At 34.9% G+C, this 14,114-nt stretch overlaps 1 protein-coding gene across 34 annotated transcripts in view; it reads right to left on the bottom strand.

Moving 5' to 3' along the window:
* rimbp2b (RIMS binding protein 2b) overlaps positions 1–14,114 on the bottom strand; it is a 187,755-nt gene that overhangs the window by 49,957 nt on the left and 123,684 nt on the right. For 29 of the 34 annotated variants that reach the window (XR_007187406.1, XR_007187404.1, XR_007187405.1 and 26 more), the window contains 3 exons: positions 11,638–11,742; positions 3,882–3,932; positions 3,312–3,332 (listed from right to left, as the gene is read on the bottom strand). Coding sequence is in view for 30 of the 34 variants with exons in the window: in XM_048209372.1 (XP_048065329.1) it covers positions 3,312–3,332; positions 3,882–3,932; positions 11,638–11,742 (177 nt within the window). In the remaining 4 variants the exon portion in view is untranslated. Of the gene's footprint in view, positions 1–64; positions 359–3,311; positions 3,333–3,881; positions 3,933–11,637; positions 11,743–14,114 lie in introns of those variants that run through there. The other 5 variants (XM_048209368.1, XM_048209391.1, XM_048209390.1 and 2 more) reach the window with 2 other exon arrangements.

Here is a 14,114-nt window from a genome sequence, read left to right as displayed (position 1 = left end):
CACAGGAAGAGCAGAAAGGATCAGGCAGTGAATGAGAAACTTTAACCACTGAGAACAAACTTACTTTCATGAACATGCCCTCAACTACAGAGGCTGCCCTCATCTTCATTTATCTCCTGTTAAGCATCTGTACTATCAAAAAAAAAAAAAAAAACTGCCTCTCAAGAGGAATGAGGGGACAGCTGGATGGTTTCAAACAACTTGGTTTGGGAAAAAAAAAAAAAAAAAAAAAAAAACGTAACACTTAAATCTACAGTGGAAGACTTTTTTACCCTTTGTTTAAAGATGGTTTTTCAAAGACAAATCTGTTTTTCATTAGTTAAATATCTATTAAAATGGCATTTTACATACATTTTAAATATACATTTCAAATAATAGTAACAAACAATTCACTGAAATATTTAAATATAATGAAATAAGATTTAATTTTATGTTTTTTTTTTTTGTTTTTTTATTCCATATAAATTATTTAAAAAATAGTTTAATGTAATGTCAAACCCAATTCCAAAAAAGTTGGGACATTGTACAAATTGTGAATAAAAAAGGAATGCAATAATTTACAAATCTCATAAACTTATATTTTATTCACAATAGAATATAGATGACATATCAAATGTTGAAAGTGAGACATTTTGAAATGTCATGCCAAATATTGGCTCATTTTGGATTTCACGAGAGCTACACATTCCAAAAAATTTGGGACAGGTAGCAATAAGAGGCCGGAAAAGTTAAATGTACATATAAGGAACACCTGGAGGACCAATTTGCAACTTATTAGGTCAACTGGCAACATGATTGGGAATAAAAAGAGCCTCTCAGAGTAGCAGTGTTTCTCAGAAGTCAAGATGGGCAGAGGATCACCAATTCCCCCAATGCTGCGGCGAAAAATAGTGGAGCAATATCAGAAAAGAGTTTCTCAGAGAAAAATTGCAAAGAGTTTGAAGTTATCATCATCTACAGTGCATAATATCATCCAAAGATTCAGAGAATCTGGAACAATCTCTGTGCGTAAGGGTCAAGGCCGGAAAACCATACTGGATGCCCGTGATCTTCGGGCCCTTAGACAGCACTGCATCACATACAGGAATGCTACTGTAATGGAAATCACAACACGGGCTCAGGAATACTTCCAGAAAACATTGTCGGTGAACACAATCCACCGTGCCATTCGCCGTTGCCGGCTAAAACTCTATAGGTCAAAAATTAAGCCATATCTAAACATGGTCCAGAAGCGCAGGCCAAGGCTCATTTAAAATGGACTGTGGCAAAGTGGAAAACTGTTCCGTGGTCAGACGAATCAAAATGTGAAGTTCTTTTTGGAAAACTGGGACACCATGTCATCCGGACTAAAGAGGACAAGGACAACCCAAGTTGTTATCAGCGCTCAGTTCAGAAGCCTGCATCTCTGATGGTATGGGGTTGCATGGGCAGCTTACACATCTGGAAAGGCACCATCAATGCTGAAAGGTATATCCAAGTTCTAGAACAACATATGCTCCCATCCAGACGTCATCTCTTTCAGGGAAGACCTTGCATTTACCAACATGACAATGCCAGACCACATACTGCATCAATTACAACATCATGGCTGCGTAGAAGAAGGATCCGGGTACTGAAATGGCCAGCCTGCAGTCCAGATCTTTCACCCATAGAAAGCATTTGGTGCATCATAAAGAGGAAGATGTGACAAAGAAGACCTAAGACAGATGAGCAACTAGAAGCCTGTATTAGACAAGAATGGGACACATTCCTATTCCTAAACTTGAGCAACTAGTCTCCTCAGTCCCCAGATGTTTGCAGACTGTTATAAAAAGAAGAGGGGATGCCACACAGTGGTAAACATGGCCTTGTCCCAACTTTTTTGAGATGTGTTGATGCCATGAAATTTAAAATCAACTTATTTTTCCCTTAAAATTACACATTTTCTCAGTTTAAACATTTGATATGTCATCTATGTTGTATTCTGAATAAAATATTGAAATTTGAAATAATTTCAACATCATTGCATTCTGTTTTTATTCACAATTTGTACAGTGTCCCAACTTTTTTGGAATCGGGTTTGTAAATATTATTTGATTTAAATAACATTAAAAACAATTTAGGTTAATTCAATTATATATCTTTATAAAACGGTTAGTTCCTGTCCTTGATTCTGATTAGTCAATAGCTGTGTTTTATTCACGATAATACACGGCTATGACCGCTTCACCCAAAGGTTCTGTGTATCACTACACAACACACTTAGCAACGACTCTTAGCAACGTAAAGTGTTTGTTCTCAATTGATATTGTTCATTGAAGATTAATGTATTATGTAGAACTAGTACTGAGAAAGAGATCGACTGAGTGAGTTTATTACCTGCATTAGCATTTTCCTTCAGGTCAGTCCTATGTTCATAATAAAAAATCTGTTTAAATGTCCAATGTATTATCTTGTCCTTTTAACAGTTAAGGGATTTTCCCGTGACTGACAGCACGTCAAAGCATTTGTCAGTTGCATCTTGTTCCGTGTTCACAACAATTCAGTCTTTTAAATGTAAAAGTCTTCGCTACTGACTGACACACTCATATAGACAGTCTTTGCCGCCATCTAATGGCGTAATAATGTAACTTCTGTTGCTGTTCATGGTCAGGGACTATTTTTTTCCGGCGGAAGGAAGGCTTTTAGTTTACTTCATGAAAGTTGCATTAATACATATTTCTGGTTTTAAGATTTGTATTGTGTGGTAACCGTTTTATAAAAGCAATAAGGTACTCGAGGCTAGTGCTGTATTGTGAATAAGTCATGGCTGAAGGGGTTGCAGGCACTCTGCTTCACGTCGTGCCTAACAATGCCCTTCAGCCGTGACTTATTCACGATACAACACAGCCTTTCGTACCTTATTGCTTACATATATATATATATATATATATATATATATATATATATATATATATATATATATATATATATATATATATAATGTAATAAATATTTACAAATATAAAATGCAATAAAAAGCAGCTATTTGGCTTTGAAGACAAAAACGTGCAAAACATGACCTGTTTTTATACTTTAAACATTTATAAAACACATAAACAACTTTTGTCCGGTATGTATAAAATGACTATGAAGAATGATGGTTTGTACTAAAACGATTCAATAATTTGATCTATGGCGATATAGATCAAAGATATTGATCAAATGTTTACAGATCAATCATGGATATGAGCGGTATTTGACAGGACAGCTAAACGAGGTGACAGGAACTACCCCAATGAGTCACACGAGGAAGAGAGGGAGAACTTTGAGGAGAAGTAACTCGAAAATACCTGCATGCTGTCCAAGTGATTCTGTATATGCAAAAAAACAAAAAACAAAAACAAAACAAAAAAGACCAGTAACATAGTGACAAGAGATGTAAGAAACCAAACAAATCACAGTTGCACACACAAACATTTCTTCAGTTTCAAAAGTCACAAAGACCCAACATGAGTACAGTTTTTTCACCCACATTTTCCCTTAATTGCCAATTAATGACAGCAATGAATGAAAAGAACGAAGTACAGTAGAATATGGTAAATAAATCATAAAATGTGCGTCAGAGAAATGTACATTAGTTTAAAGCATTAAATAATGAAACTAATCAGTAAAGATATTTCCACAAGAACTTACTAGTTTATTTAATAAATTTGTCTGAATAACTCAAAATAAAAAAGGTGTAAGCTAAGATGTGACTCATATGGTAGCCAGATTTTTGGCTAATATGAGAAAATACATGATGACGCATGTGGAATGTGCTGTACTTTAAAGGTCAGCCAAGATACGATTTAAAATCGCATGCTTATATGCACACTCACATACACATGCACTAACATTCATGAGTAGACATCGTTACTCACCTCTAACAGATGGACGGCACCTTCATGTTCCTTCTTAGCCTCAACCTGAGCCTATAAATAACACAAAAATAATATACAACCTCATTAAAATTAACCAAATCAGTCACTGACATGCTCTTAATAAAAGTCATGGCCAGAAATATTCCTATATGTTCCTATATTACTCTACTGACAGATCAGCCATTCTTCTGAAAGCTGCTCCAAATCTCACATTTGCATTTTCAAATGTATTTAGATCCAAATGTATTGCTTGCCAGTTCCGAACAGTCCAGTGTTGTGCTGTCAATGATTTTTAAGTGTTTATGTTAATAAAAAGTATTTTTATTTGTAAATATAGAAATACTTGGGATTAATCTAGTAAACATGTTTATATACATTTAGAAAAAAACAACAACAAAAAAACTGGCAAAAGTAATATTTAAACACATGGGGCCGTATTCACAAAACATCTTAAGGCTAAAAGTAGCTCCTAAATTGCAGATTTAGGAGAAACTCTTAAAAATAATGGGCGTGTCAGTCCTAATTTTAGGACTCCTAAATTTTTGCTCTAAGAGTATTTCACAAAGCATTTTAGTGCTAAAACTAGCTCCTAAATCTATGAAACATTAGGAGTAGTCAAGAGGACTCCTAAGTCACTAAGACCAAATCACAAACAGTCCTAGTCCACCCAAAGACACTGAAACCTGGCAATAGCGATAGAGCCTTGGGTGCTGAACATTTTCTTCATAAATGCAATACATTTTTATTTATAGATTTGAATCTACGATGAGAAAAAAAAACTTTAACAAATAAATAAATATTGTCTGATTACCTATGGCAATGGTTTTCATAAGTTCACACTTACAAATGATTGAATAGAGTAATATATATATATATATATATATATATATATATATATATATATATATATATATATATATATATATATATATATACAGTACAGTCCAAAAGTTTGGAACCACTAAGATTTTTAATGTTTTTAAAAGAAGTTTTGTCTGTTCACCAAGGCTACATTTATTTAATTAAAAATACAGTAAAAACAGTAATATTGTGAAATATTATTACAATTTAAAATAACTGTTTTCTATTTGAATATATTTCACAAAGTAATTTATTCCTGTGATCAAAGCTGAAATTTCAGCATCATTACTCCAGTCTTCAATGTCACATGATCCTTCAGAAATCATTCTAATGTGCTGATCTGCTGCTCAAGAAACATTTAATGTGTACAATTGTACAAAATATTTGTGTACAATATTTTTTTTCAGGATTATTTGATGAATAGAAAGTTCAAAAGAACAGTGTTTATCTGAAATCTAATCTTTTGTAACATTATAAATGTCTTTACTGCCACTTTTGATTGATTTAATGCATCCTTGCTGAATAAAAGTATTAATTTCTTTAATTTCTTTTCAAAAAAATACAAATACAAATTCTTACTGACCCCAAACGTTTGAACGGTAGTGTATAATGCTACAGAAGCTTTGTATTTCAGATAAATGCTGTTCTTTTGAACTTTCTATTCATCAAGGAATCCTGAAAAAAAAAGTACACAACTGTTTTCAACATTACAAATAATCATAAATGTTTATTGAGCAGCAGATCAGCATATTAGAATGATTTCTGAAGGATCATGTGACACTGAAGACTGGAGTAACGATGCTGAAAATTCAGCTTTGCATCACAGGAATAAATTACTTTGTCAAATATATTTAAATAGTACACAGTTATTTTAAATTGTAATAATATTTCACAATATTACTGTTTTTTACTGTATTTTTAATTAAATAAATGTAGCCTTGGTGAGCAGACGAAACTTCTTTTAAAAACATTAAAAATCTTAGTGGTTCCAAACTTTTGGACTGTACTGTATATATATATATATATATATATATATATATATATATATATATATATATATATATATATATATATATATATATATATATATATATATGTTAAGCGTATTTGGTGTGCTGTTCAAGGGGATCGAGGGCTCCAAGCTTGAAATTTAGCCCAAATCCAAAGTTATCCCCATATCCCCAGCCGAGAATGAGGAGCGGGTTGGCGGAGGGATGCAGAAAACTGTCGAAGTAACTATAGGCGAGTCGACTCTCGTCTGTGTATATATTCCTCCTCTCGAGCTGATTAGAAAGACTGTTCGAATGTGTTTCTCCTAAACTTTGTTTATAAAACATAATTTGTCGCTTGAATTCTGCATTCTCTTGAGATGAAGACATTTAACTGTATATACTAGTTTAATTAGTGACAATTAGCCTACATTTTAAAACCTTATGGCAACAATATGGCAACATTTTATTTTGACTATGGCAACATTTTTATTAAAAAATATTTATTTGAATAGGGCAACATTTGTATTTTAAACCTTTATTTTAATATGGAAATATGACACCTCATTCTACAATATTTCTATGATTAAATCTCTGACTCCTCCCCTATCAGCCAATCACTGTGTGTATACTCCATAGCAACGAGGTCAACCCCGCCCTTACTCTTAGCTTAAGACTTCTCTCTATTCCTTAGTAAAATTTGTCTCAGCAGCTTTGTGAATAGGTTTTAAGAGAAAACTCTTAGCTAAGAACTTTTACTGCTATTTAGGAGAACTCTTAGTGGTAAGATAAAATGTTTTGTGAATACGGCCCATGGTTTCAATTACATCTATTTAAATATCTTTAAATTTGCTACTGTAAAACCGAACAGTGAAATTAATGAAATAAAAGTGAAATGAAAGTTCATTGTACTTAACAGAAAAAAAGTTGTGTGAACTCAAAATTTGATTGTAGTAAGCTTAACTTAATATGATTGAGTTGCAGCACATTTCTAATTACCAGCATGCTTTGTGTCAGACTGTATAAGTAAAAAATGTTGAAATTAAGTGTTATTTTGAGTGTTTTTGGACAAGATTAATATAGGGGGACACAAGTTAATATTTAATGTTGTGTTATGTTGGGATTTACTTAAATGTTTTGAGTATTCTGAACTTACTAAGTTTTACTCCTGTTCTGTCATTGCTTTGTACAAATGTTAGTTTTTGCTTAGTTTTATGTTTATTTTACTTTATTACTTTGAGTTTGATGAACTCAAACCATTTAAGGCAATCGGTTTCCTCAAACCATTTAAGTAGTTATATAGTTGTTAAGACTTAGATTTCTTACCTGAATTCAAACTGAATGAGTGGAATTAACTTAAAGGGCCCTATTTTAACGATCTAAACGCATGGTCTAAAGCGCATGGCGCAAGTGAGCTTAGGGCGTGTCCAAATCCACTTTTGCTAGTTTAAGGACGGGTGTGTTTTGGTCATAACGTGCAATAAACCAATCAGATTCTCTTCTCCTATTCCCTTTAAAAGCCAGTTGCGCTTGCGCCATGAAAGATTCTCTATTTACATGGCGGAATTTGCAAGTACAAAAACTGAATGCTTCTCTAGCGAGGAAACAAATCTGCTCGTGTGCGATGTTAATACGCAACATGGGCGCAAATGCATTTTCTATTTAAACAACATGGCGCAGGATGTGAAAATGATAACTGCTCTGGGCTGAAACTAGTCGCACCTAGCGTCGCATTGCGCCGGGTGTATGATAGGGCCCAATATCTTTAAGTTGGGTTTACTCTAATGATTGACTAAACCAACACTAAAATATAAGTGAATTTAACTTAAAGGATAACTTAAAGGATTAAGTGAACCCCACTGAAGTCCACTATATGGAGAAAAATCCTGGAATGTTTTCCTCAAAAACCTTAATTTCTTTTCGACTGAAGAAAGAAAGACATGAACATCTTGGATGACATGGGTGTGAGTAAATTATCAGGAAATTTTCATTCAGAAGTGAATTAATCCGTTAAATTATATGAGTTTGCAGTACTCATACTTATTGGTTTTAAAGCTTAAATGTTTAAGGCAACTGGTTTCCTCAAATGGTTTGAGTTACCATACCTTATCGGGTTTTAAAATGTAGACATATCAATTTCTTTAACTATTGCCAAAGCAAATGTAGTTGCTTTGCCTTTTACCAAATTGTTTTGCTTAAATCCAACAAATTTTGATTTCTTAAAACACACTAATTACTTGTTTATTTTAAAACATTTTTATTAAATACATTTATTCATAATTCGTTATACATCATTTAATTAGTTCAGTTTTTTGATGGAAATTTGTCATATTCTTTTCAGTGTATAAACATTCTATTCCCAGGTTTGGTTGAATAAGCTTTAGGCAACACAGACTTGTGATCCAATGCAGGGTCATTTATTGTAACTCTCAGCAGCTGTGCAAAACAGCCTTCAGTTCCACATGAATAGAGGAACATCTGTTTGAGTGTCAGCCTTTGCAACAACAAACATGTGAACAACATGTAAAACATGCAACAACATGTAAAAAGATTTCAGAAACATGTATGGAGGTAGACCTTTAGAACAACAAAACTGCGTTCTTAATGTCTTGACTTCTTCTGATGAGTACGTGTATGTGTGTGTCATTTCCTCTTTGTTTATTCTCCTCTGTAATCACAGTGCTCCATTCAATAAAGACAGACAGTAACTCAAACGTTTCAGCGGGTGACAATGTTCTCGCATTCTGCAGAAAATGTCATATTTGATCACCCGCTCTGCCATTTCATTAGAGAGTAATTTACTGTGGGCGGTGAGACAGAAGCACTTTCTTTTCATTTAAAAGAGAAATAAGTGGAATATTTCAGTAAGTTACCTGAAACTGCTGAAACACCTTTTCATTAAACATCTCTCTTCATTAGGAGCACTTTGACAGCTGGATTTTATTATTGCGTGTTTCTTCAACTTCAGGCAATTTTGTGTCAAAGGGGTTGAATTTTAATTAAAACTAAATTCTTTCTTTTTATTATATGAAAGTCATATAAAAACTATCTTGGAAACTTTTTACCATGCTTAATCATTAATCTTTTCATAATACCTTGTATGTAACGATTTTTACTGTCCTAGAGTTAGAGTTTCTATCTATCTGATGAAAATCCATCATAAAAATATGATACACATTTCTAAATATCACCATCTAAACAAAGAGCATGAAATACCCCTTTAAATATGTTATTCAAATTTAAATAAATATAATATATCCCCCCCCCCCCCCCCCCCCAAAACAAGCTGTAATTTTGTCAAATGATACAAAACATTTGAAATTATTATTTAATTTATTATTCATTTAGGATACATATTATATGAATTCAGCCTTCAGTCAGAATTCAGTCAATTTTCCAGTCATGTTATTGTAAAAACATATTAAAGGTCCCGTTTTTCGTGGTTTTTTGAAGCTTTGATTGTGTTTATAGTGTGCAATATAACATGTGTTCATGTTTCGCATGTAAAAAAAACACAGTATTTTTCACATAATTTACTTATCTGTATACCGCTGTTTCCACTGTCATAAAAACGGGCTGATGACTTCCTTGTTCTATGAAGTCCCTCCTTCAGAAATACGTAACGAGTTCTGATTGTGCCAGCGGTTCCTGTGTTGTGATTCGACAGCAGTTTAGCACATCTTGCCCGGAAAGGTCACGCCTCTTACCATAACGTGGAGATGCACGCGCTCAGTGTTATTGTAAACATGTCTTTAATTTTACCCTATCAATTTGAGCCGGAATCAGACCCTGTGATTGGACTGCGGGATGAAAATAACAGCGTTTCGATGACATGGCGACAAACACACCCTACAAACGCAACTCTTGTGTATTCCTGTGGGCGGAGGTTAGTCAAAAAACTGTTTTAGTGACGTCATTAAAGAAGGAAGTAGAGGGATGTAGTCCAAACTGGCTGTTCGATGTAGGCGACTTCTGTTAAATAAAATATCTCGCTTGGCATTGAACTTTGAGCTTTAAAATTTTACAGATTTTATTTATACTCTAACAACAACATTACACACTAACTAAAGTTTGAAACGTGGGATCACGAAGAACGGGACCTTTAAAGGCAAACTATTTAAGTAAGCAATAAGGTATGAGAGGCTGTGCTGTATCGTGAATAAGTTACGGCTGAAGGGTGTTGTTAGGCATGACGCAAAGCGGAGTACCTGCAACCTCTTCAGCCTTGACTTATTCACAATACAGCACTAGCCTCGAATACCTTACTGCTTTTATAAAACGGTTACCACACAATACAAATATTAAAGCCAAAAATATGTATCAATGCAACTTTCATGAAGTAAACTTTCAATAAAATCCTTCCTTCCGCCGGAAAAAATAGTCCCTGACCATGAACAGCAACAGAAGTTACATTATTATGCCATTAGATGGCGGCAAAGACTGTCTTTATGAGTGTGTCAGTCAGCAGCGAAGACTTTTACATTTAAAAGACTGAATTGTTGTGAACACGGAACAAGACGCAACTGATAAAAATGCATTGACTAGCGCTCTCAGTCATGGGCAAACCCCTTAACTGTTAAAAGGACAAGATATTGCAGCGGACATTTTACAGATTTTTTTATTATGAACATAGGACGGACTTGAAGGAAAACACTAAATCTGAATGCAGATAATAAACTCGCTCACTGATCTCTTTCTCACAATACTCTTCTACATAATATAGTAAGCTTTAATGAACAATATCAATTGAGAACGAACACTTCACGTTGTTAAGAGTGGTTACTAAGGGTGTTGTGTAGTGATACACAGAACCGTTGGGTGAACAATAACACCGACATATAACACATAACACCGACTGTTACGTAACAGTCGGGGTGTACGCCCCAATATTTGCATAATGCCAGCCCATGTTTAAGGGATTACACAAGCCAGTAACGTCTGGATCTGTGCACAGATGAAGCATCAGACTAGGTAATCAAGCAAGAACAATAGAGAAAAATGGCAGATGGAGCAATAATAACTGACATGATCCATGATAACATGATATTTTTAGTGATATTTGTAAATTATCTTTCTAAATGTTTCGTTAGCATGTTGCTAATTTACTGTTAAATGTGGTTAAAGTCACCATCGTTTATTACTGTATTCACGGAGACAAGAGCCGTCGCTATTTTCATTTTTAAACACTTGCAGTCTGTATAATTCATAAACACAACTTCATTCTTTATAAATCTCTCCAACAGTGTAGCATTAGCCGTTAGCCACGGAGCATATAGCCTCAAATTCACTCAGAATAAAACGTTAACATCGAAAAAAATACTTTACTCACATAATTCGAAGCATGCATACAGCATGCATGACGAACATCTTGTAAAGATCCATTTGAGGGTTATATTAGCTGTGTGAACTTTGTAAATGCACTGTAATATAGTCGAGAGCTCGTTTGGCAGGGAGCGTGAGCATTTAAAGGGGCGGCGTCGAGTGTAAATCAGTGCATAGTTAATGATGCCCCAAAATAGGCAGTTAAAAAAATTAATTTAAAAAAAATCTATGGGGTATTTTGAGCTGAAACTTCACAGACACATTCACGAGACACCTTAGATTTATATTACATCTTGTGAAAAAGCATTCTTGGGCACCTTTAAAAGAAATACCCTATTACCAGTCCAAAACCTTCTGACAAAACCACCCACCAGCTGATTAACCATCTACTGTGTACCATCATTGACCAGCCTGAAACCACGTAAAACCGCCTATTACCAGAATCCATTCTCGATTGATGAGTTTAATCAATGTATTTAATCAGACACAAGAAGCCTTAAGCATGACACAAGGTCTTGTACACTCTAGTCTGGGCGTGAGCTTGATCCTATGGTTTGGTGTGGCTGGAAACCCTGACCTCTCACCTTCTGCAGAAGGTCAATCTCCTGCTGCTTGGCACTGAGGACGGCCAAGGCTTGTTCATGCTCTAATTCTAGCTGCTGCCTCCTCTCTGCAGCCTCTCGCATATGCTGGGAAAGAGAGAAGAAAGAGCAGGAGGTGAGAGGAAACTCAGCAAAGGATGAACACAGACAGAATGAGAGCAACCATCAATCATTGTTAAAGGGATAGTTCACCCAAAAAAGACAACTCAGTTGTTATTTACTTACCCACAAATTGACTTACTTTCTTGAGTGGAGCAAAAAAAAGGAGATATTAAGAAGAATGTCCAAACTGCTTTTTTTTCTCCATGCAATCAAAGCAGATAGGGATCAGAGACAGCCATGAAACCATTGACTTTCATTGTAAAACAGCTTGGACATGCTGTTGGATAACTACTTTTAGTGATACACACATACAGTCACACAGTATGGATATGGAACTGCATTAGATGATAATACAATTTTCATTTTTGGGTGAAATAATTCCATTAAAACTTTTTAGGTCACGCAGCTTTTAGCTGCAGTTAACACTCGACAAATGAGTCCCTGCACTGATCTACAGACCCTCTTTTAATATCAGCTTATAAAAGATCATCAGTCTCCAGGAGCACCAAAGACAGAGATCCCTTCTAATCCTGTAGTATCTGATCTAAACGCTAAGATTTCTGTCGTACCCGAGCATATCAACTCAGAATTAGGGGCCATTCTGTTCGAGTTTATGCATTCCACTGCGCTGCTTTTCCATAGCTTTTCTACGTAAACATGCATGTTTTACTGTTGCGCTTACATCCTGCATCTATCGCCCGGGTGTGTCTCATACGTTCTGAAAAGTGAAGCCACGGGCTCTTTGATCGCCCCCTGGAGGCTGGATGCAGTACAGGTCATAAACCCCGCCCTCTCAATGCAGTCGAATGAGACTTCAGTGAAAACTTAAAAATAAATTCTGCTTCAAATAAAACTTTCTGAAAGATGGTTTTGGTCATTTAAGGTAGTTGTTATCACACTGATATATATTCAATTGTTCGTTTTTGTGATGATTTAGATTTTAGCTAGCAATTTGATGCTATAAAAACGGGGCGTGTCGTCATGATTCGAAATTGATTGACAGCTTGTCTGAGGACTGTCGGAGCTTCGAGGGGAGACTGAAGATGTATTAACTAACTGTTAATTTTCGATTTCTTTGTTATTTAACACCAACAAAATGAGTTTTTCAGCAGTAAACTGTCCTAACCGACCTACAGGATCTGACGGATCACTGAACTTTTTTCTGTAACATCAAATGTGGGCGTTATAAGCTAATTAATAAATGTTATTAGTTAAGATAACGCACCTAATGTTAATCATGTCGGGAAAAAGCAGGTGATAGTTATCTGGCAGTTACTTATTATTTTTATGGGTATAAAATAATAATTAGCAGGACAAAACTAATGATAGCTTACTCTAATTACAGCAGTCGATCTCCTGTAACGTAAGTTGAACTTGATTTAAAATGGCAGGACCGTTTCTGACGATTTAGAGTTGTTTCTAGTGGCATATTATATTGATTTTATCTACTGAATTTGCTGTTTCAAAAATATTATTGCTCTAGAAACAGAATAGCCTATTATTTTATAGGTAGACTTTTAAATTGTGTATAATTTTTATAGTCTATTTAAAATACATGAATGATGACGCAGTCGTCTGGGCGGAAGTTTGATATCGCGACTCCGCCTCCGGCTCCACTGACGATTCCTTCTGCGCATGCCCAGGCTCCAAACTTTTTTTTTTTGACGTATTGCGTAATGTGTCAGCGCCCATTCATCAGCCCATTTTGGCTTCAGTTCAATACAATGGAAGGAAGCGGCGTCGCGTCGTCCATCTTTTTTTACAGTCTATGCTATCGCCTCACAAATGACACAGTCTCATAAAAATGTGGCGCTCATGTTTAAAGAAGTTTAACTTTGTAAAACGCACTTCTAAACATTGCATTGTTTTCAATCCACTGGCTTTGCGTTTCCATTTATAACGTCGCCATGAAATCAAAATTGAAAATTCACCTTTTTTTATGGAATACTGCAGTATTTATTGTAAATGATTTATCCGTGCACATCGTTTTTGTAAAATTCATGTGCCCTCATAATCTATATAAAAAAAAATGACTTCCCTATGATGGCCGAGAGAGCTTAGTTGTTTATGGCCTATCTGCATGTTTTATTTTCATCTAATGAATTAGTTTTGTTTTCTTTTATCTTGTCAAAACAGTTTAAAATTGTTTAGCACTTAGGTACAACACACGTTGTTTTAAATGTGCTTTATAAATAAATGTGAACTTGAACTTGAAAATGTCTTCATCAGTTTGACAACACATGTTGCAAATAATCAACCAAATATAGAAACGTGCAGAAAAAGTTCACAACACAACCAAATACAGAAACACGCTACAAATAGCACAGACAACAACGGAAATGTTTCAAGGGGACCCT

The sequence above is a fragment of the Megalobrama amblycephala genome, linkage group LG12, assembly GCF_018812025.1.
Source record: "Megalobrama amblycephala isolate DHTTF-2021 linkage group LG12, ASM1881202v1, whole genome shotgun sequence".
Classification (NCBI taxonomy): Eukaryota; Metazoa; Chordata; class Actinopteri; order Cypriniformes; family Xenocyprididae; genus Megalobrama; species Megalobrama amblycephala.
The sequence above is the reverse complement of the archived record's forward strand: the minus strand, read 5'-3'. Positions and strand labels throughout refer to the sequence as shown.